This window comes from Pteropus medius, unplaced genomic scaffold (genome assembly GCF_902729225.1).
Source record: "Pteropus medius unplaced genomic scaffold, Ma_sr-lr_union100, whole genome shotgun sequence".
In the NCBI taxonomy this organism is placed as follows: Eukaryota; Metazoa; Chordata; class Mammalia; order Chiroptera; family Pteropodidae; genus Pteropus; species Pteropus medius.
In genome coordinates, this window is record NW_024349802.1 from 8439386 (window position 1) to 8466873 (window position 27488).

At 45.7% G+C, this 27488-nt stretch overlaps 1 protein-coding gene across 2 annotated transcripts in view; it reads right to left on the bottom strand.

Annotated features, from left to right (window-relative positions):
* The window catches only part of SPOCK1 (SPARC (osteonectin), cwcv and kazal like domains proteoglycan 1), a 461772-nt gene that overhangs the window by 97572 nt on the left and 336712 nt on the right, over positions 1-27488 (bottom strand). For both annotated transcript variants that reach the window (XM_039836105.1, XM_039836104.1), the window contains one exon: positions 23623-23749. In XM_039836105.1, the coding sequence (XP_039692039.1) occupies positions 23623-23749 (127 nt within the window). The remainder of the gene's footprint in view (positions 1-23622; positions 23750-27488) is intronic.

Consider the following 27488-nt stretch of genomic DNA (forward strand, 5'->3'; position numbering starts at 1 on the left):
AGTTGCCCCTTACTGTTGTTTGACCCAATGTAAAACCCTTCCCATCCTGCTCCCACAAGGCAGCCCATTCAGGGCTGGGGCCATGGGCTTCACCGTCAGATGTCAGCTGGGTCCCAGTTCTGCCACACACTAGTGAAGTCCAGTTAAAATACCTACTTCCAGGGCTGTTAGATTTAAGGCAAAGGAAACTACAAATGCTCATCAAGTGTTTAGCAGAGGGACTTCATACTTGGTACTCCACCCCCTTCTTCACTAAAGAAAAACCCTGCATCTTTCTGTTGCAAGCCCAGCATTAACCTGTTGCCTGACAGCTGATGACACCTGAGGTCTGCCAAGGACCCAGAGAACTTCTGCTCCTTCTACCTCTTCCTCACCATCATCTCTCTCCCCCAACCCACACTCTGGCCAACTACAAGGTTTCTTTGTTAGAGACAAAATAAGCTGCCCAAAAGTTATCAGATGCCAAGGGCTCATCTTTTCACCAGCCCCCACCTAGGTGCAGACACTGAGCAAGGACAGTCACGGTGGCTCTGTCATCATTAGCTTCGTTTGATGGATGAAGAAACTGAGACTCAGAGAAATCACATGGTTTGTCCAAGGTTACCAGGATAATACAAAGCTGAGAGTTGACTAATGTTTTCTGGGTTGTAACCAAATGCTCGTAACAGGCTGTCATTTCCCCAGCTGCTGGGGAAGTTCTTGTAGATATTTGTTGAAATGAATTAAATCAATACAACAAGGAGGCACCAGGTAAAGCTTCCTAAAGAGGAAGATGAAGGGAGCAGGGCACAGCCTGTTTTTCTTTCTTCTCAACTGATTAATTGCAGCAGAACCAGAGGACAGAAGGGTCACTGAGTGACTTCTCTTCTTCACTGAAGGTGAAGGCCACAAATGCAGGCTGCTTCTCAAAGGGCTGATGGCTGAAGGTCTCCAACCCCCAGAACTCTGCTCTTCCCAAGAGGCCAAAACAGGTCTGTGCGTGAATTCCTTCTGCATGAACTCAGACAAGTCACCTCATATCTGTGAGCTTCCATGTCTCCCTCTGGAAAATACTACCATTGACATCTTTGGGCTAGGTGCTAAGTGAGATGACAGAGGTAAAGCTTGTGACATCGTGCAGCTCTCAAACAGCAGCTATTTTAGCTTTATTATTATCATCATTATTGTTATTCAGGTCATAGGTTTCATCCGAAAGAGCTATCCCTTCAAGATCTCTCACCCTCAAAAGTCCTCCATCCCTGAGCCTCTGTATGGCAGGGAGGGCAGAGAGTTTCGTCCCCATGAAGCAGGAGCCCATGGCATCTCTCCCAGTGAGTGGCACAGCATGTGTGCCAGGGCAGGTGATCCAGGGAAGGCTGTGACTGTGCCATGCCGAACAGAGTGGAGTCAGAAGTTCAGCATTAGCATCAGGGGGCCCAGAAAGGTTTCCCCAAACCCTATAGCAGGGAGGAAGGAGGACGCTGAGGAGCCTCAGAAAGGAGGTCAGGAAGCAGGCAGAAAAAGGGAGAGAAAAAGGGTATGTGATGCAGGGGAAATGTGTGGGTGGCTCTACTTACCTGCAGTTACCTCATAGGACTTCTACAACACGGGCTGCTGACACTCCATGTTCTAAGCTTACTGGTGGCCAGAAGCATCTACCGCCCTCCCATGGAAAGCTCTTGGGTAGAAGTCTGGGTTCTAGTTTCTGCTTGGACAGTAACCTGACTCTCAGGACTCCATTTCCACACTGCTAGGGGTCGGGAAGTGGAGCCCAGGAGAGGCTTGACTAGTGGGGTTCTAGGCTTCCCTCCAGCTCAAATACACTGTTCCTTCATTAGCCAACAGAACATCCTCCTCCAGACTGACCTGGGTTCCTCCCCAGGGAGGCGCTCCATCTCCTATTTCTACAAAGTCTCCCAGGGAATGTGACTGGAGTCTTGGAGCAGTGCCATGGACCTGAAGGCACATCCCTGCCTCCTGCATACTCATTAGGTCAAGTTCACTTCCTAACCCCATTGATTTTATCAATGTGAGTTGGCTGTATTTTTTTTTCTCAGCGATCTCTCACAAATTCGAAAGATGAGCAGTGTGTCTTCCAAATAGGCTCGTTTCTACTTTTAGATCCAAATCATCTGATTGGCTTGCTCCAAGGCATTTATTAAAATAATAATAATAATAAGATAAAAAGAGTGACATCTGGATATAAAATCTGTCAGGCTCTAGAGAAAGTTTGCTAATCTTCCTGCCTCTGGTCTCAGCCACCATCACTCCTACCCCTCTGGATGTCACTAGCTTTTCGTGTCAATCACCTTTGTTTGGGTGGAGACAGTATGTTGAGAGATACACAAAGAAGTGGCAAGGTCACTACCCTGAAAAAATGTTCAAGTAGATTAACAAACAGATCAACTAGCATATTATGGCAGACTGACCACAGTTATATGTCAGACCTTGACAAGTGACCTTAAGCATCATGAGGGTTAAGAGACAGAATACCCTAGTGGGGAGAAGTCGTCCAAGCGGCCTTGCAACTTGGTGCAAGGTTGTGAGGATTTGGAAAGAATGGGGCATGGGGGAGTCGGGGAGCAAAGACAGGCATTAGGAAAGAGTCTCAGAGTCCAAGCTGAAGCCCGGTCTTGCTGTGAGGAGCAAGAAGCAGCTGCTGCAGGTTCTCCAGCAGAGGATGAGGATAGTCTATGTGCCAGGAGGCCACAGAGAGCTCCATGACCACAGCCAAGAAGATGCACTGGAGAATTGCTGAGGGACAGAATGGAGGAGCTAGCACGGAAATGCAGGCACAGAGAGGAGGGGAGGGTGTGCTCTCAGCAGAGCCACATACCATGCCTCCTGGCCTTCCCTCCCCATCCTTGTCCTGCTCTTGAGATCAAACCTTCAGAGCCACCCTGACTCAACAGCATCTTCTAATTTTCTGGTTAGTGCTGCTGGAGAAGGCAAGTAAAAATGCCTTTAGACTCCCAGGCTCAAAACCATGGGGACAGCTCATATCTCATACTGAATGCACTAACCCTAGAGGCTGACACGTTAATCCCCACCCTCCTCCTTCTCCCATCCTGCCACGACGTGATAGCAGAGGACCCTGATGCCAATGACCTGAAGGCAGCAGGACACCAACAAGGTCTCTTTGCACCAGGACCTTGGGAGTTGTGCTGCTGCCTGGTGGCATCCTCTCAGTGACTTCACGTCACCAGAATGCTGGTATCTTGAGTCACCAAGAAAATCGGGCCAACCTTTGGAAGCCATGTGAAGCAGATGAGGTTTCAATAAGGATATATTCTCCATTAACCTTGGATGTCTACTCTGTTTTAAAGTCTGAGATGCATCATCTCATTCAAAGACATCAAAGACATCAAAATCTACACTAATTTTTAGTAACAAAATAAGTACAAAACTTGAGAGCAAGCTTTAAGAAAATCAAGTTTTCAAACACATTTTGCGAAGCCCTGAGTTAAACGGCTTTGTAACTACAAAAGATGGCTCCATGATTTGAACTGGAACAAGGAATGGAAGGGCATCTTCCGAAATACACCTAGAAAGTGAGCCAGGAAGGTGACAGAGGCCACCAGCAGGCTGGAGAATTCTACTTCTCAAATAATCAGGCAGCAGAATCAGCACAGGATCTAACGCATAGACACTAGACATTTTTTGCTCTCTGACTTGGTTGGGACTCCATGGAGAAATGGAGTCAACTTGGAGATGGTCCAGCATTTTACACCAGAAATGGAAGCAATACTTGCTCTAACAAAATGTGCAACTCCCACATGAGACAAGCTGCTAGTTTTAAGGTTCTATTTGAATGAAAAAGGGTTGAGCTTGCCTCAAGAACAAACAACTTTTTGCAAAACAGCAATTCAAAACTCGTCCTTTTGTTAACAAAATTGCTGTATAATTTCCAAGTTTCTCAAAAGAAGCGATTAGCCCAAATATATACCCCTAGTCATGACACAATGGGAGAAGGAGAAGAATCCTTGAGCTGTTCTCCACCCCAGAGCACCCTCTACAAGAGAGAATTTCACCCCCTGGGCTCTGCCCCTGGCCATATCCAGGCCTTCCTCCCTCATGCATGACAAGCATCTGGTACACAGATATAACTGCTACAGGACACTTTAACTTCCACTTCAGAATAGCTCACTGTGCAGCCAGCAGCAATAAGTGGCAGCTAAGAATACCAACTCCTCGAAGGCGGAGCCATGTCCAACCCCATCTCCACACCCTGCATGGCACAGCCAAGCCAAGCCCAGGGACCAGAACACAGCACACACTTTTGCTGGCTGAAGTTAATGAAAGAGCCGAACCAGTCGAGTTCGAACGCTATGTAGAGTTTCATCTTGAAAGCATGAAACATCTCTCAAGTGCTCCATTGTCTCCAAGCTGGAAGAGAAAAGGGGTCATGGCACAAAAAGAATAGGCAGATTTTGCAAAAGAAAAATCCCTCTGTTCCCTGGGGCTTTTAAGCAAGGGGCTGTGACAAGATGCAACCTGATTCTCCTGAGACTCTCAGGAACCTGCAGTTACAGAGCAGTTAGTTTCTCTTTCTGTCTGGCTCAGTTTCAGATTCCGGCCTCCCTTGTATGCTTAGACAGTCATGGAACTGAGCTAAGGCCCAGGGAAAAGAGGCAAACTAGAGCAATGAAAATTGGGCCACAGGCTCCCTTTCCACCCCTCTGTGTTTAGTGGCAAGAGGCAAAGAGGAGAAGAAGGCCACAAAGGCATGGAGGAGCCAGCCAAATGGAGTGCCAAGATATGAAACAAATCAGTTTGCTTTTGAGTGTGAGGACTGTGCCTTCAAACTGGGCAGCCTGTAAGTCACTTCCTCCATCTTCCCAAGGACTAACTCTTCTCTACTCCATCCTTTCCTTCCACTGACATTTACTGAGCACTTACTAGCTACGAGGCACTGTGGCTATAAAGTAACAGCTCTAGCAAAACAGTGCCATGTCAGGACAAGAAGACACTCCCAAGGGTTATATTAAACTGAAATGACAAAGCCCTGGCTGTAGCTGAAGCTGAGAAACAATTCCTTCATAAAATGCACCAATGCCAGGCAGCTAAACGCCCTGAGCTATACTTGGAAAAGATCTGTGTGTCTCTCCAGTGAGAGACATGCCCACTGGTGGCCTCTACATTTAGGTCTTGGGTTCTGGGTAAGGACACGTAAAAATAACATTCTTTGGACAGCCACATTTAATTTAATTGTTGGATTCCCCTTGGCTCCAAGGCTCTCTGAGCCTCCCTCCACCTCAGAAGTCAGTGTTCTCACTGTTGGAGAATTAAAGTTTATTAAGCCCCTTCTCCAGGACTGAAAACTCTTTGCCTGTGGGAGCTCATTTGACCTTAGAGATTTTTTTATTATCTTACTCACAAAGCTATTCTATCTACTGAGACCAAAAAAAAAAAAAAAAAATCCCCAAAGTGCCCAATCGTGTAAGTCCCCAGAGACACCAAAAAGTCACATTTCCATTGTTTTCTTGTCAAGCTCCTAGACAGGCCACAGAAGACCTTCATGAGGTGGCTCTGCTCACCTCCCCAGCCTCATCTCTCCCTGCCTCCACCCATCTACCTTCTAATATGTGTCTATTGAGTCATTTCTCTGTGTCAGGCATTACGCAAGCTGCTCTGGGAGGAACCGATGACAGAGAGCACTGATGAAAACAGAGGCCAGTGAAGGGCCAAGCAGTGGTCTGGGTGCGAGAAGGCAGGGTCACCAGTGTCATGGAGCAGACACCATGCGGGCTGGTCCAATCAGGACATAGCTCTGAGGTAAAGATGAGAAGTTCTTGCTAATGGGTTGGCTGGAGGGCATGAGAGAAAATGAGGAGTCAAAGATGACTTGGAGACCTGGGCTTGAGTGACTGGGTGGGGAGCAGAGTCCTGGCTGGTGGGGGAAGGCCCTGAGGGGTGAGCGGAAACTGGGCTCTGTTTGGCCACTATGAATGTGAGATGCCAACCAGGTACCTGAGTGAATAGTTCTAGCAGGCCATTCAGAAGCCACTCTATAAGTGTACCATGCTATTCGTTGCCATTAAACTAGGAAAGCTTGATACTTTTGTGACAAAAGACCAAAACTGATCAGGCTCAGCTAAATCTAGGTTCAGATTCTCCTCTGTCACAGGTATAGGATCCCAGGCAAGGAACGATCCCTTTTTGTCTCAATTTCTTCCTCCATGAAACAGAATTGTTTCATCCGGGATTTCAGGACCAGACTCGATGGTGAGCAGCACATGCCCAGGGCAGCGCCAGGCACAGGGTAGGCGCTGCACGTGGGGACGATCAGCCCCATTCCCCAGGGCCAAGTCCCACTGCTAGCCAGGAGCCGCATAAAGTCAGCTGTGGCTCTCTACTCTTATCATTCGCTGTTTTTCTTCCTAGGTTGATGGAAACTTTATGAGGAAAAAAGAAAAAGCCCGAGAAATTCCAAAGCAATATAGTAATGCGGTTTTGAGTGACTGAAATAGCAGGTCAAGAAAAATGACAGCAACAGGGATAAAAATGTGGGTCTTTGTAACATGCAATCAAGAAAACTCGTGAGCTGTGAAAACCGAGTAACCTCAGGAACCCTCAGTCCTGCCCACCGCACCAGTTCCCAACTGTACAGAAGAACACGGGTGGGTGGTGGGTGGGTGTTAGGGAGGGGTGAGCTGCCCTAGGCCGCCCTCATTGAGGAGGTAGGGTCACCTAGAAGACTAGACTTCGGGAGGCCGTCATCACCCAGGGCGTGTGACAGAGCGCTTTGTTTATATGATATGAAAATGGGGTTTTGTGAATAGGGGCCTCCCTGAGGGTGCCCCATGCCCCCCCCATCCTCAGCCTCCACCTGTCTGCAGCGGGCCCCGAAATTGCTCAGTCACCTGCTAAGCTCATTTTGCACGGCTGGGCACTCCATTCTCCGTGTGGCTGTAATATGACAATGACTGCTGCCAGAGACGCAAAAACACAAACGGGTTTCCACGACGACCGCTCTGAGGTGTTTGGCAAGTAGCACCACACACAGGCAGTGCCAACAGGGTCAGCTGTCATTTACAGAGACCAAGCCCCCACCTCATGCCACCAAAACCCAGACACCATGATCAGGGCTCTGAGTAACGCCATCCTGAGCTGGGCCTGGGGTCATCTAATCACCAGGTTGAGAAAGAAAGGGTCCGCCGAAAGGGAGGGATTGACTCAGACACAACTGCAGAAGGAACATTCCAGCTACTCGGGAAGAGGGGCTGCCTGTGATACCTGAAGGGAGATCATCACAGCAGTACAGCGGCAGCTAAGAAATCGGTGCGCTGGCCCAAGCCATTATTTGTACTTATTTGCCAAAGCAGGATTCGTAGTCCCTCACACTGCAGCCACAGTGTTTCTTGAAAATTGAAGAAAAATTCTTTGAAATTATTTCTAATTAAACTCCAGTTTTCTTGCCAGTTCTAACTGAATCCAACCCCTCCCAGGTCCGTGTGGTCAGGCAGTTCTGCTGCACTGACTTCAGCCGTGTTGGGACTTTGTCCGGGCTTCATGCGTCGTTGGGGTGATGTTATGGTGAAGCCTGGCTCTGCATTCGGGAGCTGAGGAACCAGCAGGTTAACAGCTGAGTCTCTTCATTATCTCGGGAAGAGGTTTAATACTAGTGCCTATTTTATAGGTCAGTGCGAGAATTAAGTGAGATCTTGTCGTGTTATGTGTACAGCATGGCGGGTGACACAGGTAAACACTTGATATGGTACTGGCACATATTATTAGATGTGTGGACCAAATCTAATAATGGGGGGTGGCTGGGTATAATGTCCAGGTCAGGAGACATAAAGCTGGTCCCTGGAGAGGGGCCCAGAAGCAGATACTGGCCTCCTTTGCTTAATTCCTTAGGGTAGGGGGCTTTCCAGGAAGGAGCAGACCTAAGCCCCGTTATCTGCTCCCCTTGCACAACTGGCAGACTTGGCTAGGGTCGCATTTCTGTCCATCCCTTCCAGCCAGGAATGGTCAGGCCAGCAACCTAATCTGCTGGTCACTTAGTCCTCCAATAGGGCTCTGTCTCAGAGATATGTAAACCCTGGCTTAGAATATCCAGCAAAGCTACTGCCATGCTCGAAAAAGAGCAGCCAGCTCCGGTCTACCTGCCTCAGCACCTGTACATGTGCTGAGCATGTCAGAGGGGCTCACAAGCGTTTGATGAAGGAATGAATAGAGGGTAAGGGTGAGGCGATGTCAGGGTGAGTCAGGTGGAGGAGTTAGTGTGCAAAATGCGTTCCCACCTGCAATGCTGCACAGGTCTTTGTCCCCGCCCTGCCACCTCCTCACAATCTCCGTAAGACAGTTCTGAACTCAGGCCCAACCTGATTTCACTAATTGGAACCTGAATAGCTGTGGCGTCGTGCTCATACATGTCAGTGGAATGAATGAAAATGGACCTGAGTGCTATTTCACACCAACAGGCTGAGCATCTACCATGTTGGGTGCTGTCATGGGATCGATAGCGAGTAAGCAAATCCTCCTCTGCTACAGAGTTTGCCCTTAAAAAAAGGTGCCTGTTATCATCATCACCATCACCACCTCCATTGTTCAGACATGGAGCAATGGGAGGAGGCAGAAAAGACCTCAGGACGAAAATGGAAAGTGTGATGTCAAAGCTGAGCCATTGGTGTTCTAGAAGAGGTCCATCAGGCATCCTGGCGGAGGGGGCAATTAATATTTACAGAAGGTTTTTCTATGTACCAGTATGTACTGTTGTTCTAAGAATTCAATATGTAATCACTAATTTAACCTTTGCAAAAACTCTTTGAGGTAGGTAGCATTGTTCCCATTTTGTGGACAAGGAAACGAAGGTCCCGAGAGGCTTCATAACTTGTTCAGGTCACGTAGCTTACAAGCTGAACTGGGATTTGAGGTTACACCATCCAACTCTACTGAACAAGCTCTTAACTATGACATGGATGTGTCAAATCTTCCTCTGTCCTCCCATAAGGCACCCACCCTGTCCGTGTTTCTATCACACTCCTCACCTGGCTGACCTACGACACTGTTTACACATCTGTCTTTCCCAGAATCTGGGAACACTAGGAAAGGACCAGTGTTCAGCGCCTCCTTGGTACATGGTTGGTGTGTCTGATGACTCCGGAGGGGCCACCCTGTAAGAGAGTCCGAAGGGAGGCACCGAAAAGGTTTGTGGCCTCCTCTCACTCTGCAGACTTAGGGATCTGAGGTGGGAGTCAGCAAGTGGAGCTGACACTTGCAGAGTCACAAGATGAAGCAACCTCTCCCAACCACGTGGGCTTCAGAGGTGCCATCTCCTTTGTTCCTCTATCAGCTATGGGACTAACGGCTTTGTCGCATCAGTCCCAGGGGCCAGGTCAAACATGTGGCTCTTCCCTCACCTGCAGTGACCACTTATGTTTGTCTCCCAGGGACTTATGTACCCTCCGTAGTGTCTTCTTGATACACAGCGAACCGTATACGTCCATCCTGCCCAAAGAGCCTTTCAAAGGCCACCAGGTCCACAGGCTCCACAGGCCACATCAGGAGACCTCTGCCATCCCTGCCACTCCTTGAGTGTCTCTTCTGGCTGCTGCTCAGTCCCCCAAGACCTCAGCTTCTCAAAGAGGGCTGGAAGAGCAATGCCAACAAATGAAACCCAGGCTCTGCACCCAAAGGGATATTAAAATCCAGGGCACATTTCAAGTACTGGGAATTCTCCAGGAAAGGAGAACCCAGAGTGATTGAGTGTTCAGAGTAATTTGCATCCTTTTGCCTTTCAGTGTTTCACAGGAAAAATCTTTGATAAGTGCCGACTCTATTTTCTGACATTTCTTAGCCTGGATGAGGCTACAAAGTGGGATCTTCATAAACGATGGAGGATACCAGCATCAGAAAAGAGAAACACGGAGAAAAATGGGGTTAATTAGAAGAATGTGCTAATCTTAAGAGACACTCTATAGATCTGGTCTTTTTTTAAAAAACTTTTTAACAGGTGTGTGTTTAACAGGTATAGTTGGCAAACAATGAACTATACATATTTAAAGTGTACGATTTGATGAAGCTTTGATAAACATAAGTACAAACACATTCATGAAGCCATCACTATTATCAAGATAACTAACATATCCATCATCCCAAAAAGTGTCTTCAAGCCCCTTGATAAGCCTGCCCACCTTACCTCCAAGCAAACCACCGATACAGCTTTCTGTCACTACAGATTACCTTGTACTTTTCTGAAGTTTTATATCTTTGTTATCAAACAGTATGTACTATTTTTGTCTGGTTTTCATCAGTCTATTATTTTAATAGTCATTCAAGTTGTTACACTTGATTGATTAACAGTGTAACATTCTTTTTTACTTCTAGGGAGTATTTAGCTGTATGGATTATATCACATTTGTTCATTCATTCACTGGATGAACTCTTGGGTTGTTTGCAGTTTGAAGTTATCACAAATAAAGCTGCTATGAGCATCTGTGAACAAGTACTCCCGTGGACATATACTTTCATTTCTCTTGGGTAATAGGATTGCTTGATCATACGGTAGTTTTTAAAGGAACTTCCAAACCATTTTCCAAAGTGGTTAGACCCACCAGCAGTGTATGAGAGTCCAGTTCCTGCGCCTCTTTGCCAACACTTGATATGATCAGCCTTTTTGATTTTAGACATTCTAGTGTAGTGGTATCTCACTGTTATTATAACTTGCCTTTCCTCAATGACAAATAATGCTGAGCATATTTTCCTTAGTAAAATGTCTGCTCAAATCTTTTGCCTATTTTTATTGGTTTGTTTACTTAACACTGAATTTAGAGAGTTCTTTATATATTCTGGACACGAGTCCTGTATCAGATATATGATTTTTAAATGTATTTTCTCCTAGGTTGTGGCTTCATATTTCATTCTCTTAACAGTGTCTTTTGAGGAAAGAATTGAAAAAATATGTATCAGTTTGTATTTTATGCATCATGTTTTTGGTGTTATATCTAAGAAATATTTGCTTAACACAAGGTCATAAAGACTTTGGTTTTTTTCTGGAAGTTTTATAGTTTTCTGTTTTATATTTTAGTCTATGAGGTAGCCATGTCTCCCATTCCACCCTTCTTCATGTAGTAACTGGTCCATTTTCTGGCTCCCCAAATACCTCACATTCTGAATGTGTCTGTCTGCCACTGTGTGGCCTCCTTTAACAAATTTCTCTACTTCTGCACAACCTGTAAGTGGAAATTATAGCTGTAGAATTGACTAGATTTAGATTCGACTCCTTCTGGCAAAACGACTCAGCACACCTGTGAACCACACACATTGCTGTGTACTTCCTACCACATGACACCAGAGGACAAACAATGGCCATTGACCCCTAAGTGATTCTGAGATTCAACAGAGGGTTCAATTGGTAACAGCCCAAAGAGCATCACCAACCTTTTGTCTAATGACTTCATCCATGCTTGAATGTTACCCACATCAGCTATATCATTAGGGGCTGAAAATGGTGATTTTCTAATTCTATTATTACTTCGGCATTTATTAGCTATACTCCTGTAAAGAATTTTCTCTATTAAATAGAACTTTAGGGTTACCCTGAATATGGTTTAGACAGAAATAATATGTGTTTAATTACTTGTTTTTAATTGCAAAATTTAAAATAAGGAGCTGGAGCCCTGGTTTCTTTCCCATGAGTGTTTCCTTCATTAAAATGTGCTGTTAATGATTATATTCCTCACTTCTAGAAGTTTTGCATTGACTTGGCATTTTTGACAGTATATCATTCACTGCTTAGACTTTAAACTGTTCTTTTTAGAAACATTTTGAACATTTGAACTGATTTTATATTTTGTACCTGAAAAATCCATCTCTCAAGTTCTTGGGGGTCTAATTCCACTGTTTATTGTCTGTGCCGCCTCTTGCTCATGGTGGCTTATTTTCTTCTATGCTTTAGGGAATTATGAGTCATTCTTGGCAGTGTTCTGAGGGAAATCTGTGAAGCCTGAGCTCATGGTTCAGTCCTCCAAAGAGGATTTACACTTGCTTCTTCCAGGAACCCCAGTGCATCCCCCACCCATAAACACTTTAAGTGAATTAAACAGCTTCAGGTTTCCTGTGCCACACAAAGAATATAATATGGAACCATATACTCACGTTGCCATTCACACAGTATGCTATAGGACGGCTTTCCAGCCGATACCTGTTCTGATCGATTTATGGCTGTGTCCTATATAGGTCATTAAATAGTTTGTATATCACCTTGTCCTTTATGAAAGAACGCAGGTTCTCTGTTAAAAAGTTCTGTAGGAGACCTCTTCTCTCTCTGACCAGAGTCCAGGCTGAAATTGACAAGTGTTATTCTTGTCTCCCTTTACCAACTGGCAAATTAAAAAAAAAAAAATCAAGCCCACCTTTTAACTCAGGGTGAACACCCTGAAGATTTTAGATTTATGTACAGGGTCTCAGAACCAACTGCCCACCTTGTAAGGACTTAAGACATTGTTTCCAGTCTGCAGGCAGCTGTTTACCCTAAAGCCTGTTGGGTAGATCAGCTAACCCTCCACCTCTCCAACCCCCAGGGCTATGGTCAGAATCTACTCTGGTTTTCCTTCTCCCCAGGCCGTAACCAGGGAACCCCCTTACATCTTGCAAGCTCAGCTATTTAAAAGGATGTTTATTACATCTAGGAGTTTTGTATCATAGAGTTTTCAGGATCTCTAGCCCACTGTATGGTTGGATATACACACTTATCTACAGATAGTTTCAACATGGTACAATAAATGCTCCAGCAGAATTATACGCCTGGTGTTATTGGAGCTCAGAGGGAAGAAATGGCCTAACTTAGCACAAAAAACTCATGGAGGCTTCGTTGAGGAGATGATGCTTTGGTTGACCCTCAAAGTTAAAATCCCAGGAATACAGTTACTCCTTTTTTGATGGAGGTGGATGTAGGGAAGGGAGGCTCAATCCATTTTATTGTGTCACGTGCATTAAAATGCAAAAAAGAAAAAAAAAATCACCCATCCTCTCTACTCCACCCCTATCTGTTCTTTGTTAGGTGCCAGGGAATTGGGTTCTGTGTCGATGTGTTATAAAGAGGGGCTGTGTGGCTGCCCTAGAGAGCTTCCGGCAGAAAGCGGTGGAAGACGACATGGGAGATGTAGCAGATCTCGCTCAGAACTGCTGTTGCGGCATCTCACCCCACTTACATAACATCGTCTTCTGGTCTTGCTGCTAGGAGAGGACAAGGCAGAAGATCCCTTCTGATCAGTCTGGTCAGTTCCCAGGTTCCTATAGCACCTGGTGTCTGGTCTGGCTGCCATCATGCAGCCTACCTTTGGGGATGTTTTGATTTCAAAGCAGTCTTCAGTGCCTTTGGATAAGAACTTGGGGAAAATTGTTCTTTCGGACACAGGGTCTTCCCTGCTGCTGAAGGGCTGCTGTTCTGAACACCTCGCTGGACAGAACCCAGCACCTCAGGAAGGCCACCCTTGGCCAAAGGATGAGGCATTTCTATTCCATGTAAAGATTCCAAAGTATGTCATTTGTTTTATAAAGGGAAAAAAACCAACAACTTGTCCTAGTAAAAGTCACAGCATCATTAAAGCCATTTCTCTCGACATGCAGTTATGGTGTCAATTCATGGTCATTTCTCACCCAGCTAATATTCTCTCATTCCCTCATATGACATACAGATCCGAGTCTAAGGCTTAGAAAATATCAGCTTCTATGAGCATGAGCCGTATCTGGTGCTGACAAGTTCTCTTGGAAAATGTCGTGAAGAACTCTGTATTCTTTTGAGCCATATGCCAAGAGGGAATATTTTATTTGTTTCTTTTAAAGAAAAACAAAAGCAACATGATCATGAACTTAATTAAAGTTGTTTGTAATGATTTAATTAGATTTTTAGCACTGCGCATATTCGTTCTGGCCAGGGACCTTTCTGTCTTCTAAAGGATTGGTTGACAGAGATCTCATGTGCTTTCCAATTTTACCTAATCTTTAATTTCATCTCCTGATAAGGCAAGGATGAGCATAATTGTGTTCAGGTAATTGCTTTATCAAATGGTTTAATTGCGCATTCAACAGAACTGACAACAAGAAGGTTATTCTTCCTAATGTGTTTTTAACAAAAGCGCTAACTAATTACATGGCATTCTACTCAGGGCATTTGAGAAAAAGAAATGAAAACCTATTCTTCAAATCTTGGTTAAATGCATGTTTGCATATAGAACATAGAAATAAGTGGTAAAATAATTAGTTGAATTGCTTTCTTCTGCTCTACCTTCATTACTAATCTGCATGTTGATGTAGTTTGTGTCAATTCTGTGGATGCATTTTCACCATAGACAGTGTTTGAACATCTGTGCCTTCTGAAAATGTCACCATTTTGCCTGAATATAACCATTTTGCCTGAAAGTTTATCCTCAGGAGCCAAAAAGACTGTGTTATCTTGGCGTATTCCAAGAAGAAATAAATGCCTAATAAAACTGGAGGACAAATGTGCCCCATGATCAGAAGGAAAGATTACAATATTAGCCCAAATGGCTAAAAAAAATATGAATTAAAATGTCGAATCTACTTTATTTCGGATGAGCTCTCTTTAACTAGATAACTAATATGTCTGCTATAGATTTGTCTTATATGCCCCTCTATGCCTGTTGTTCTAAGAAACAGCATACCTTGATTCTTACAGACTCAAGCTAGTGTCATTTACCCGAAATCTTTAATGAAGTTAATATAGTTGATATTTTAGAAGGTGATTATGTGCTACACTTTTTAAATTTTACTCATTCCAGTAAATACTCTTTCCTTCCCTCTTATTCTGGTAAAAAATACTATCCTTGATCATAGTGAAGGGTAAAGGTCAAGAGGGTCATGGGACCACAGTCTTTCATTAAAGGATGAACACGTGATTCAAAAAGAGCCAATTGGAATCCATCCTTGGGATTGAAACACTGACACTGGCAAACTTCTTTGGGGTTTTCAAGCCAGGAGCAAATGAATCTGGGGCTGTCAAAATTCATATTCTCTGCCAAGGGGAGAAAGCCTCCCTGCAGAATAAAGACAAGACTCAGAGAAAGAACGAGATTAGAGACAGAAGGAAAGGAGCGCTGTCAATCCTGAATTTCCCCTTCTTTCTCTGAGGACTGCTTCCCCCAGTATGCTTCCTAAGCCTTGTAAATCTTCACTTTTGGATTAAGTTACATTTGTGTTGTTTCTGTCGCTTGAAATCAAAAGTATCCTGATGATACAGCAGGCATGTTACATTACTTTTCGGATGGCTTTTCACACATGGAAGTCAAGTCTGCGACTCTAGAGCAAGACAGACCCAGGTTGAAAGAGCAGTTCTGCTACATATAAGCTGTGTTAACCTTGGAAAAGTTTTATAGCTTCAGTTTTCTTATCTTTATTAAGGACTAATAATAGTACCTACTTCACGGATTTGTTGTGAGAATTAGATGCAATAACAGAGGAGATAAAATGCTCTGGCACAATATCATATTACTTATTACATGTTCAGTAACTAAGTACTGCTATTTTGTTGTTGTTGTTGTTATCATCATCATTTAAAATGTTACTATGGTAGGGACTGCTAGATAGTTCCAATATCTACTCTATCCTTCCTTTAATAAATCTCAGATTTAACTGGGCATATGGGTTCCCAGGATAAAAACTACATTTCCCAGCCTCCCTTTGCAGCTTGGTGTAGCCTTGTTTGATTAAGTGTGGTCAGTAAGATATGAGCAGAAGTGACACTGGTAACTTACGGATTGTGCCTCTTTCCTTTCCAATTTCCTACCGGCTAGAGAACAGCTGTCATCTTGGACCCAGATGCAGAAGTAATTCCAATTGCTTAGAAAGACAGGACAATAAACTAAAAGGATCCTGGTCATCAAGAGTCTGGAGGCAGCATATCAGCCCTGGGCTGCTTATCTCTGGAATATTTACATGAGAGAATTAAAACTTTATCCTATTTAAGCCTCTGTTTAATTTGGGTTTTTGTTATAGCAAACAGAACCTGTATCCTAACCAATACATAATTAATATTTTAAATATTAGTCATACTTGTTCTTTCCAAAAACACTGTGAAGGAGAAAAGAGGATGATAATAAAACTAAGATAAGAACTCTGTTTAAACTAATAGTTGAGAGTTTTCATATTATGAATACAAGCTCTCATTATCAAATGATATTTGGTTACTCCAGACTGAGGGAAGGAGGCTGAAAATGAACGACGCCTCAGGAGAAAAAGCAAGGTTGGGGCATCTGCCATGGGAGATTTGTCCCTGAATCTCTATTTAATGTATAATACATTGTTGAGAGTTGGTTAGATGCCACTGAATATTTACCCAAAGTCATAACACCCCTTTTGTTGGCTTTTTCTAAGCAACAGGAAGTCACGACAATAAAATCTACTACCCGACTCCTCCACCCACGTGGTCCATGGGCACGGGACTCCATTCTCCCCCTACTACCTGAGGGCACACAGGGGTGTGGCTGGGGACTTTTGCTTTGTCCCTCCACAGGGCTGCCCAGATGGGAGCATCCAATGACTTCCCGAATTGCTGCTATTCCTATTAATCTTGGTGCCATGAATGAGTTGCTACTGCCTCTGTGCTCCAGTCTCCTATGCACAAAATGTGCCAATGCAAACCTTCCACCTTCAGTTTCCAATCATTTTATTTTCTGCTGAGTCAGAAGCAAGGCCTTCATCCATGAGCCATTTGCAAGCGAAGACAATTCTCAACCAAAAGAGTTATCTTCGAATATCCCTGACAATATTGACAGCCTCAGCTCTGCCAAAAAAGCAAAGAGTAGCCACACAAAAACCTCTCAGAATTGTCATGGTCACAGGGCTATATAAAAAGGCTGGGGTCGGGGGTGGGGAGTGACAGAGAAGACATACTGAGCTTGAAGCTATCTTGAGAAGTCTTACAAATCCATCCTCTGGATTCGCTCTAACCATTAAAACAGCCTTTTCAGGGGAAATGCCGGCCAACAGAGACTCCATTTGCCGAGAACTTCAAACATGACCTTTACTTGGTAGCAATTGTTGGAAACTATTAAGATGACTCTGAAAATAATATAATCTGCAGCGACAATATGTTGAAAGAATGCCGACCCTGTAAAGCTCCACGCCCCGCATGAGCACACACAGAGAAAAGAAGCTTTCTCCTCCACAGCAGCTCTTAATGCTGCCTCTCTCTTCTGCATCTACACATAAACGAGCCATTTGCTAATTGTTTAACAGCGATTAAGGAAGTAAACGTTGTGGGGAGGAGGAAGCCCAGACTGGTATTTGCCTGCTTGTTTTCTAATTACCAACAGCCAGGCCGATGCCAGAACACAGGGCTGGTTCTTGAGAGTTCCCAGTGGTATCCCGAGAACCCCTCCGCTCAGAGGTCAGGCTGGACACCGGGGCCTCTGGATGGGAAATGATCAGTACTAGCTCTGACATCTGAGCTTTGGTCAGGTGGATCCAGATGGAAAGAAGTCAGTGAAGTCCTATTGAAAGAGGCCTGGCAATGAGAGAGACCTAGCAGGGCCGGGACCTAGAAAGTGGGGACCTCCTCCCCTGCTCTCTCCTGAGCTTCCGGGACCCCAGCTCCACTCCAGATCCACTCACACTCTCCAGAACAGCTTTCCTTTCCAGAGAGAGAAAGTTGGGATTGCCCACCTGAAGCCTGGGCTGGCCAGATTCTAGTCAGCAGCCATGCTTCTCTTATTACAGACAGAATTAGAAGTTGGCAGCCAGGACCCCATAAGCTTTCAGCTTTCTGTGTGGGTGACAGGAGAGAAAGGAAAGGCGTTCACAGATGACGGGGTCCCAGCCAGTCCAGGCTGAGGCCACGAAGCTGTTGGCAGGAGGATTTGCAAGTCCCACCAGGACTAGGACAGTGACGAAGTCCTTCTGCTGAGCTCAGAGCTAAAATAACTTTCTATATTTAAAATGCAGTCACCAAGACCAGCTATGACTTCCTGAATGCCTCTTTAGACTAGTTTCAATCTATCTCTGTAACCACAATACAAATCCAGGTTTGGCTCATGCCAGCGGGTAACCCAACCACTCCTACGCTGAAGGCAGTATAAGCAAATTCAAAAATATAAATCCTTAATAGGATCCCCGAAGCTCTTAGGGTGAAGTCCGACCCCCTCATATGGTTTTTGAGGTCCTGCAAAAAAGTGCCACTAATTATCTTTCTAGCCTCGCTTCTGCAGCTAGTCAATATCCTGTCCCTAATTCACATGTGACTCAGCCACAGTGACACCGTCACTGGTTCCTTCAAGGGGCTGTGCTTTCTTTCACCTCTTCAATCCCCCCTTCCCTCTGATGAATGAGCTGCCCACACCCTCTGCCCCAACCTGTACTCTAGTTTACTCCTTCCAGCCTTAAGATCTCAACTGAACCATCACTTCCTCTAAGAAGACCCCTCACACTTCCACACAAGTTGAGGTGGCCCTGCTCTGTGTCCTGCAGCACCCCAAATATCCTTTATTTCAACACTTACTCTAATGAAAAGAGATTGCTTTTCAATGTGTCCACCTTCCTTGTAAGTTCCATGAATATGCGGCTTTGTCTACTTTGTTCTTTGTCATAATCCCTGTACCTAGCACAATGCATGTTCCTTGGCTAGAAGAATATGATGTCAAGGGCAGTTAAATGACCAGGGTGATCTTTACTGCCTAGAATCCACATCAAGAGACAGGATCTATGTCACACTCCCAAACCAGCTGTAGTATAGGCCTTCCCTTTCTCTATTCCCAATTTAGGTTCTCTCTCCCTTATCTTTTATGGGTTATACTTTATAAAGTCTGAATTAACATTTATTGCGACATAATATTATATACCCCTTCATCTCAAGACTGTGCAGTCTTGTCCATTTTATCTCTGATCCTGGAGGAGCCACAGAGCTCTGAGTAGTGTCCCTGGTGCCGGGCCACCAGAAGAACTCTGCTATAGACAGAGGGTCCTAAATGTATCCCCCGCCCCCCGTTCTAGGAGCCTCTGACTATCCAGGCCCAGAAGCAGGAGGAAAGCTTGTTTGATGTGACCCAAGGACAAACACCCTGCATCAAGGACAGAGCTGACGCTCAGCCTCCTTACTCTCCCACTCCTGATACTACCTTCGCCCCCAAAGGCCCTCGGCTCTATCTGTGCAAAGGTAAACACTTCACATGGAGAGCTGCGATTATCTACTACAGGGTATCAATTTCTTCAATCATGTTAAGACTGGGGCTACAATATACTTTTGCCAACACTAATTTTTGTGAATTTGACTTAGAACATCAAATCCCCTCCTGTTATGTATGCATCATGGTCTCATCTGCCTTTTGTTTCCTGACCCCACTGAACTCCAAAGGCCATAACTCCAGGGGATGAAAAGTCATTTGTTCATCGACAGTTACCTCGTTCACTCTTATTAACTGACCATTGACTGGGGCCCTCCAACAGCTTTGTCTGTGACACTGAAATGTCATCTTAAACCTCAATAAATAGGTGGTCATCTATTTACGGGCGATAACTAAAACACTTCAAAAGTAAACTCGACCAGATTGAAATCTCCTCCTTGGAAAGAAGCCTCACTGATGCCAGGGGCTTCAGAGTTCTTGAGCAGTCAACACTTGCCTTCTGACTGAGTCATAGTTGATCCATTTCTTTACGAAAAACAAAATGATACCTTTTTAGAAGTTCATATTAAAAAGAAATTTAGGAGACTAATGCCCAAAACCAACACCAATAGCATTTTTCACGGTAATGCCTCCCCTCTACCACTCCCAACCCTTTGTTTTAACTTCAGATGGAAGTGGGTAATCACAGACATCCAGGCAGGAGACCATGCGAATCAAACTCTGCCACTGCCCTTGGCTCTTTGGGCCTCAGTGTACCCTGTATGGAAAACAGGGAGAAGGACACTACGGTTTCTGGTGAGAAAGCTCTAGGTCTCTTCTTGTGCCCCAGGAAGAGACAGGAGAACAGGTCAGGGAAATTGAGGGCTCAGTCAGGCCGGTGTAAGAAGTCAAGGAACAGCAGGCTGGAGCTGGGAAGGTCCTAAGAGCTCTTCCCAGTGGTACTGCAAGTCAGTCCTCTTTTGAAGATTCAGGAGTCATTGCAAAGGACTCTTCCAGATTCTGATCCTGCCTCTTAAATAAGCTGTTTACCAGTATCTGTAAACAGTCAACCTTCCGTAACACAAAAAGCCAACTTTCCTGCCCACACTGCAGGGGTGCCTTGACCAGGCAGCGTTTCCAGAGACACTCCTTGGGCAACTGACAGCATTTCAAGCCACGTCTGACAGGATACAATGTTCCTTGTAGCTTGGGGGTCACGGGGAGCTGGCATTTTAAGCTCCTTCTGCAAATGAGAGACAGAGGCAAGCAGGAGGGTTTTTGCTGGGGTTTGATGTGCGACACACACCACTTGCCCAAAACAGCCCTCATCATTCACTGACATTTCATGGCTTGTCTCCAGTCTCAGGCTGGAGGATCAGACAGGGTACTCTGAGCTGGAGGGAATAATTTGAGCAGCACAAACCAGATCTTCACAAAGAGAAAATCATTCCAAGGAGACTCTAACTCTCTGCCAGCGCCCCAGGCTGGGTGTTCAGCTAAGCAACTTGGCCCAGGGTGGGGATGGCTTATTTTTCTCAATCACTAAGCTCTCTCCAACCCATTCAGTCAAATCTCAGATGAGTTACACAGACCAGAATCTTGCGGTTCCCTCTCAGCTTGAGTCCTCGGCAGCCCTTTCTTGTCCATTACATTATTGAGCACCCACTTTACGCTGTGTCCCGTGCCTGGTTAAGGTGGTACCTGGCATTGTGTCTGCCTTTAGGCGCACACGTCCTTAAGGCAGACACGGACAAGAAAGCATTTACAATAACACGTGCCCCACAAGTCTGCCTGGCATTGCCCAGCTAACTAGCCACCTTCCAGCTCTGGCTAAGGATCTCTTCTCAGACTTGTCTCGACACCCTCCCTGTCCCTCCTTCATCTCATGTACCTCTCCCTCACCATTAGAGCCAAACGGGCATCCTCTCAGTTCTTCAAACTCATCGTCCTGCCAGAGAACCTTGCCCCATGCCATTATCTCTATCTGGAACATTCTACCCTCCCACTCTCAGTTTTAAGGACACCTTGGAGAGGGCTCCCCTCACCTTCCCTACAGAGCAGGCCTCCCACTCTAGCTCCCAGCGCCATGCTCATTTCCTTTTCAACACTAACCCAAATTGGAAATCACATACTTGTTTGGTGACTTATTTACGTGTGTCTCGCCGACCACGCTGTAACCTCCAATGGTGTCTGTTTTCTTTCCACTGCCGCTCGCCGTGTTCTGTGTAGAACAAGGGTAAGTGTTCGCTACACAGCTGCTGAACAAATGAATGAAGTATTTCTCTCTGATAAGTAATTATGGAGTAGAAAGGCGACAGTCTCTAAAGGGCTTTGTTAGTTAAGAGAGAGTCTGAGCTTAGTTCCAGTGGCAAGAGGAAAGCTATCCGGGCATTTTAGGAGGGAGAGACACAGGAACGGACTTTTATTACAGAATTATGCCCACCTTCTGTCACGTGGAAATGGACTGTGGAGCAGGCGAAAGGGCAGACTGGGGATACAGAGATCTGTTAGGAGGATCTTATGAAAACCGAAGTCCTTGCTCACCTGTGTAGTCTGTGGACATCACCTGGGACTCGTTAGAAATGCAGAATCTCAGGCCCATTGTCAGACCTGCTACATCTGCCTTTTAACAGAATCTCCAGGCAACTGTGCATACACCTAGGAACTAGGCTTTAAGTGAAAGGCAAGGATGGCCTGAGCTGCCTTTGGGAGTCGAGGACGGAACTGATTCACCAATGCCTCCTATAAATCCACTATTCCAGACATATTCGAGCGATTGGAAGCAAGCCCTGTTACTAAGAACTTTTTCCAACTGCAATTCCATCCCAGGGAGGTCAGGGAGAGTAGGGGAAAGGGTCAGGGAGAAGGGAGCTGCTGAGCAGAGTGGGGCTGGGCTTTTTGCCAGGGTGTAGGCTGTGGCCTTGGGCAGAGAAGCCACAACTAACAGGGTAGGTTGGGAGGTAAGGATTACTGACTCTGGCCATGGAGAAAAGCTGACTTTTTTTTCAATTTCCACTCTAAGTTTCGCCAGCCCCTGCACAGAGCCTGCACATAAGAAGGGCTCAAATGATACTTTTTGAAAGAACAAAGAAACTGATCCAGCAGGAATTATGATATTGAGGTCCTGGGTACAAGCGAGACATACCTTCTGGCTGCCTGCTTTGTTCAATATACTCCCTTTTGTTAGAAAAAGGTGAAAATCTGAGCGGGTTAAACTCTATTTTGAGGGAATGAAATATATGACCTGTGCAACACAAAATCAATCAGTAGGAAAGCATGGCAGAGCCTCACCATACCCCGAATAAGCCTCTGAGGGCAGCAGGCAGCGAAGATGCTCCCAGGCCTGTGGAACCTCCGGGTGAATGACGGTGCGGTGACGGATCACAGAGAAGAGAAGCTGTCGGCTGTGTGTGCAGTGGGGCAGGGAAGGAGAGGGGATCCAGCAGGAAGGCCTGAGTCCCTGAGCCCGAGAACCACATGGTAGTGTGGCCAGAGGTGACATCTCCTATAGCAACCGCAGACTCCGTTATGCAAGTAAACCATAGATAGGAAAACAGGAGGACAAAGGAAAGTGGTGTCGCCGGGGCTGGAGGAGAGGAGAGGGCCAGAGCCCCGCTCCCTGCCCGCCACCTTTGTCTCACAGAAAACTCCAGACTCCCACACGCCAGCTCCTTCCCGCCCGGCACAGTGTTGGGTGCTAAGGGGGGGCTGATTTCTACTTGTCGAGTATGACAATGAAACAGCAAACTCTGGTCAAGTCTCTGGTTTCCCTTTCCTTAATTCATTATGCCAGTAAGAAGCGATATACCCGATGAGTACACACAAATGGACAACTTTATCCTGAAAAGAGTGTGTGAAGTTCCAAGAACAAATTATCACCTCCTCCCTCCTTTCTCCACGCTGATGACTCCTGCCTCCCCGCCTGTAAATCTTATTACTACAACCCAGACAAAATGCCCCTCCTCTGTGAGACTTTTCCTGTCCTTCCCATATGGATGAATAGACCCACTTGATCCCTAGTCCCCTCTTCTATGAAGCCATTTTCTTTTCATAGGTTTGAGTTAAAATGACCTGGCACCATACTTGCACCCCCATGAGACTGTAAGACCTTGAGGCCCCCTGTAGGCCCAGGGACCGGCGCAGTGCTAGCATGCTAGATGTACAGCAAATGTAGCTGGAACGCGTGCTGACATCATACTCCTTTCTTCGCCACATCACCGCAAGGCAGCATCCTGGGCCCCCTCACGCCTTGCTCCCCATTAGCCGAGCTGTGTGAGACACATCTTTGGAACAGCCTGCTACCTCACCTTCTCCAGGAAGCTCTCCTAGATTAACTTCAGGGTCACATGCCACTCTCAGACTCACCCTCTCCCCTCAGCCCTTGATCACTCCAGGACATGGGAGGTAATATTTTATCTCGCTTGTCTCTTTGGTGAGAGAGTCTGCTCATGTGGCAGCTTCTCCAGGGCAAGGCCCAAAATCCACCGAGATTCACACAGCTGTGCCAGTTTGGACACTGAGACTTGTCAGAATGAGCAGACATGGAGTATTGTTGATGTCAAAGAAGACAAAGGTGACTGACCTTGGATGTGTAGGTGTGGCCATCGGAGCCGCAGACCATGGCTGACTGTGCCACAGGGCAGGGCTTGCACTTGACCAGATTCGAAGGTCCAACCCAGTGTTTGTGGGCCACATTCCCCTTCTTTTGCCTGAGATTGGAAAAAGAGGAAATAAGTTAACTAAAGCTCCAGTCCTCAAGGGGCTCTTCCCCAGATTACCTGGGCAGAGGCCAAATAAACAAAAGGGCTGGTCGAAGAGCCAGCAGTCCCATTTGTTCCGACTCACTAGAGGGAGCAGGACCATTCCAAAAGCCAGGTCCCATCCTCCAGACAGACCGAGGAACGCGATGTGGCTGTTAAAAATGTTGTAAAACATCACTTCTTGACGTGAAAAGACATGCATGATGCATTAAAAAACGACAAAGGGGCGTGTCTCCATCCACTTACCCAGCCCCCCGCCACCCCGTGCAGGGCGTGACATATCCCAGGTGCCCAGACACAGCACCCAGAGCCTCAGGCTCCTCCCGGGCTGACCAGCAGCCTCCCAAGTGGATGGCGCACCGATGACTCAGCAAGCATTTTAGATAGAAACGCATCTCCAAACACAACCGAATGACTTTATCACAGCTGTGGAAAACGATCTCTGGATACATTTTAAAGCAATTTCAGTCCAGCTTCCAATTTGCCATTTGATAGAGGCTCTGAGGTGATGTCACTTTCAACTGCTAAAATAATCAGAATTCTACTCTTTTATTTCAGTTCCTGTTCCTCCCCATCCTAACCTTTGTCATAATGATAAATGGTACTATTAGGATGCCTTATGTCCACGGAAGAAACCCCATCCCCATATCACAAACCACTGAAAGAAAGGCCCGCAGTTACTGCCACCCTTTCTCTTAGTCGAAATTGCTCTCCTAACAAACCACTGGGAGTGACTCTCACGGCCATGGGGCTGTGCTCCCCAGAGAAGACAAGTTTCTCTAGCCTGCCCATCCATCAGGCAATCGCTGCACCTGTGAATTACTGCACAGGCAGTCCTGCATGGTGGTTAATGTCTGGGCTCTGTAGTCAGAACATGTAAGTTCAAATCTCAACTCTGCCACTCACCCGCGGTGTGATCTTGGCAGGATTGTTAATCCTGTAAGTCTCAGTTTCCTCATCTGTAAAATGGGGAAAACAGAACCTACTTCAAGTGAATGCTATGAGAATTAAATGAGCTGAAGTGTGTAAAGTACTCAGTAGAATGCCTGGAAAATAGGAAGCAATAAAAATGGTAGCTGTTGTTATAATTATTATTTGCCTCAATAAATGGGGGTGTAGAGGATGAAATTACCATTCCACAGAAAGGTAACTTAATTGAAGGCCTTAAGTTTGGAATGGCATTTAATTCTCCAGAAGAATTCAAGGGGCCACAAGAGGGAAATCTTTTCTACCGGGTGGGGAATAAACATTTAGCTCTACAGGGGTTAGAATTACTTCTAAATAAAGAAAAGGAAGAGCACCCGCCAGCTTGGTTCTGATCCTACCTTAAACCTGCCCCAGTGATTTGGAGTGGCGGTCGTGGGGAGAGGGGGCGGGGTGTGCAGTAAGAGGAGGAAGGTATGTTTGGGGAACTATCTTTGATGATGGCATCCAGAAAGATCATGCACCCACACAACACAATCTTTGGGACCCCTGGGGATCCCAGGCTGGGCGGACCATAGGGCTGAACCTATCTGACCAATAAACCAGAAAAGGAAGTCCTACCTGGTCCCCTGACATCATCTAATCCAGATTTTTCATTTTACTAATGAGGGAAACTAAAGCCCAAACTGGGGAAAAGCCTCTCCCGAAGTCACGAAGACGGTGACTAGCTAGGCCTGGGATGGCCTCCGCATAGCTGCAGTGTGGCCTGGGATGGGTCTCTCTTCTTCGGCCCATCTCAGTCCCAACTAGATTGCTAGCTTGAAAATTCTCTGCGGTCACCTACATGTTTATCATTGGTACTCTCTACAATGCCTCCCTGCCTCCATAGCAGCTACTCACCTTGTCCTTGCCTCTCTGTCTGGAATAAAAACACCTATTATTTGCATTTCTAAATCACATGGATATGAGGTCTCCCGTTATCCTTTGCCAAACACACTTTACACTTTCAAGGTTTGTTCTGGACTACCGACAAAAAAGCGGGGGGTGATGGGACTCCATGCAGCAGAACGCCAAACATTTATCATCATTCGCACAGCACGTTGTCTAACACTGATAATGAATCAGCAAATACAGACAGAAGTTCTGGTGTCTTGCAGCCTCTCTCATGGGTCATTCTCTAGCGTGCATGCCCATGGCTGAAGCAATTCTTATTATGAGTTCCCAAGAAGGGGCTATAAAGTCCATAGAGTGGGCAGCTTTGCTGGAGCAGACATAACCGTGTGCAGAGATACCTCAGAGAAAAGAAGCCCGAAGGAGCTTAGCTAAAGGCAGAGGAGGGAGAAATGAACACTGAGCCAACAGCTTGGAGACAAGATGGAACCAGCTATTAAACGCCAGTTAATGAAAGGTCATCCCTGTCTCCGGACCTAAATTTCACTGTTAAATTAAGTTCATTAAGAGGGGGCGAGGAAGTGAGGTTGGCCAGGGCTTACTGGTGGGCCTGGTGCATCATGGACGCTCAATATGTCCCTGTTGGGTACATAGGTGAATCCCTGGGTGCCAACCACTGCATTGGTTACACCGCAGTTAATCATAAAACTACGGATTGTCATAACCAGAAAATACATTAAACCTAATCTAGTTCAACAACTTTATTCTATAAAGGAGGAATCAGAGACATAGACGAGAAGTGACTTACAGTTAACTTCATGTATATTTGTCAGATTGAAGTTATTCTGGAAATGACATTTTAATTTCCTATTTCGGCATCTCTATTTTCATAAACAAAGCCCCTGTTCCAGGCTCTACACGTGCAGAGGAGCGAGCTCCCATACCCAATGTCAGGCGGTCACGGATTATGTCCAGGAGGAAGCACATTTGACCCCTCTTAGGAGGCCTTGGGGACTAGAAGTACAAAAGCCAAGCTATTCTGAATTTTTCCCATTTGAATGACAAGTGTAACTGTTATACTGGGGCAAACCCAGGTGTTCCTTACCTCACTAGGACCCTAGTGGAGGTTATGCCCAAAACTGTGGCCTCTGCCCACAGACCAAGTTATAGAAAGTTATGTAAAAGTATATGTAAGCCCAAGAAGCATAACTTCCCTGGTTATTTCGGGTATATTTCAACCTCCACTATTCAGTGCAAATCATAAAAAATAACCAACCCAATCGAGGCAAGGGACTAAGCTTTCTGACTCTAAAATATTTCACTTCTTGAGTCAATGAAGAGTGAAATACGATAAAGGTATCTTGATGGGATTGCTATTCCCAATGTCACAGACATTCATCAACTGGGTTGACACAAGCAATTTAGTCTGGGGAGGCAGGTTCTGCCATCATTTCCATTGGCCACAAAGCCCTAACTCTACCCCAGCATGGCTAGTCCTTGGGGCAGCCATGCCTCCTACCCTATTGACAGCACCACACAGAAAATCCCAACCCACAAGCACTCCAAGGTGGAGAAAAGAGATCACTAGGTATTTCTTATTCTATTTGGCTCTACTGTTTATGTTCAATCTTTCTTTTCTAAGTCTACCCAAATAACCAGCATTTATGGTTTTGAAGCGGAGTGATGATTCTTAAGTAGAAATTTGATGATATGACTCCCATGCATAAAACCTCCATCTTCTCCCTACCTCCTAGGGCATAGTCTAAACTCCTAGTTTTGGTGTTAAAGTGACCAAACGTAACTTCACAGGGTCACTCTTGCTTCTGTCTGTCTGTCTGTCTGTCTGTCTCTCTCTCTCTCTCTCTCTCTGTCT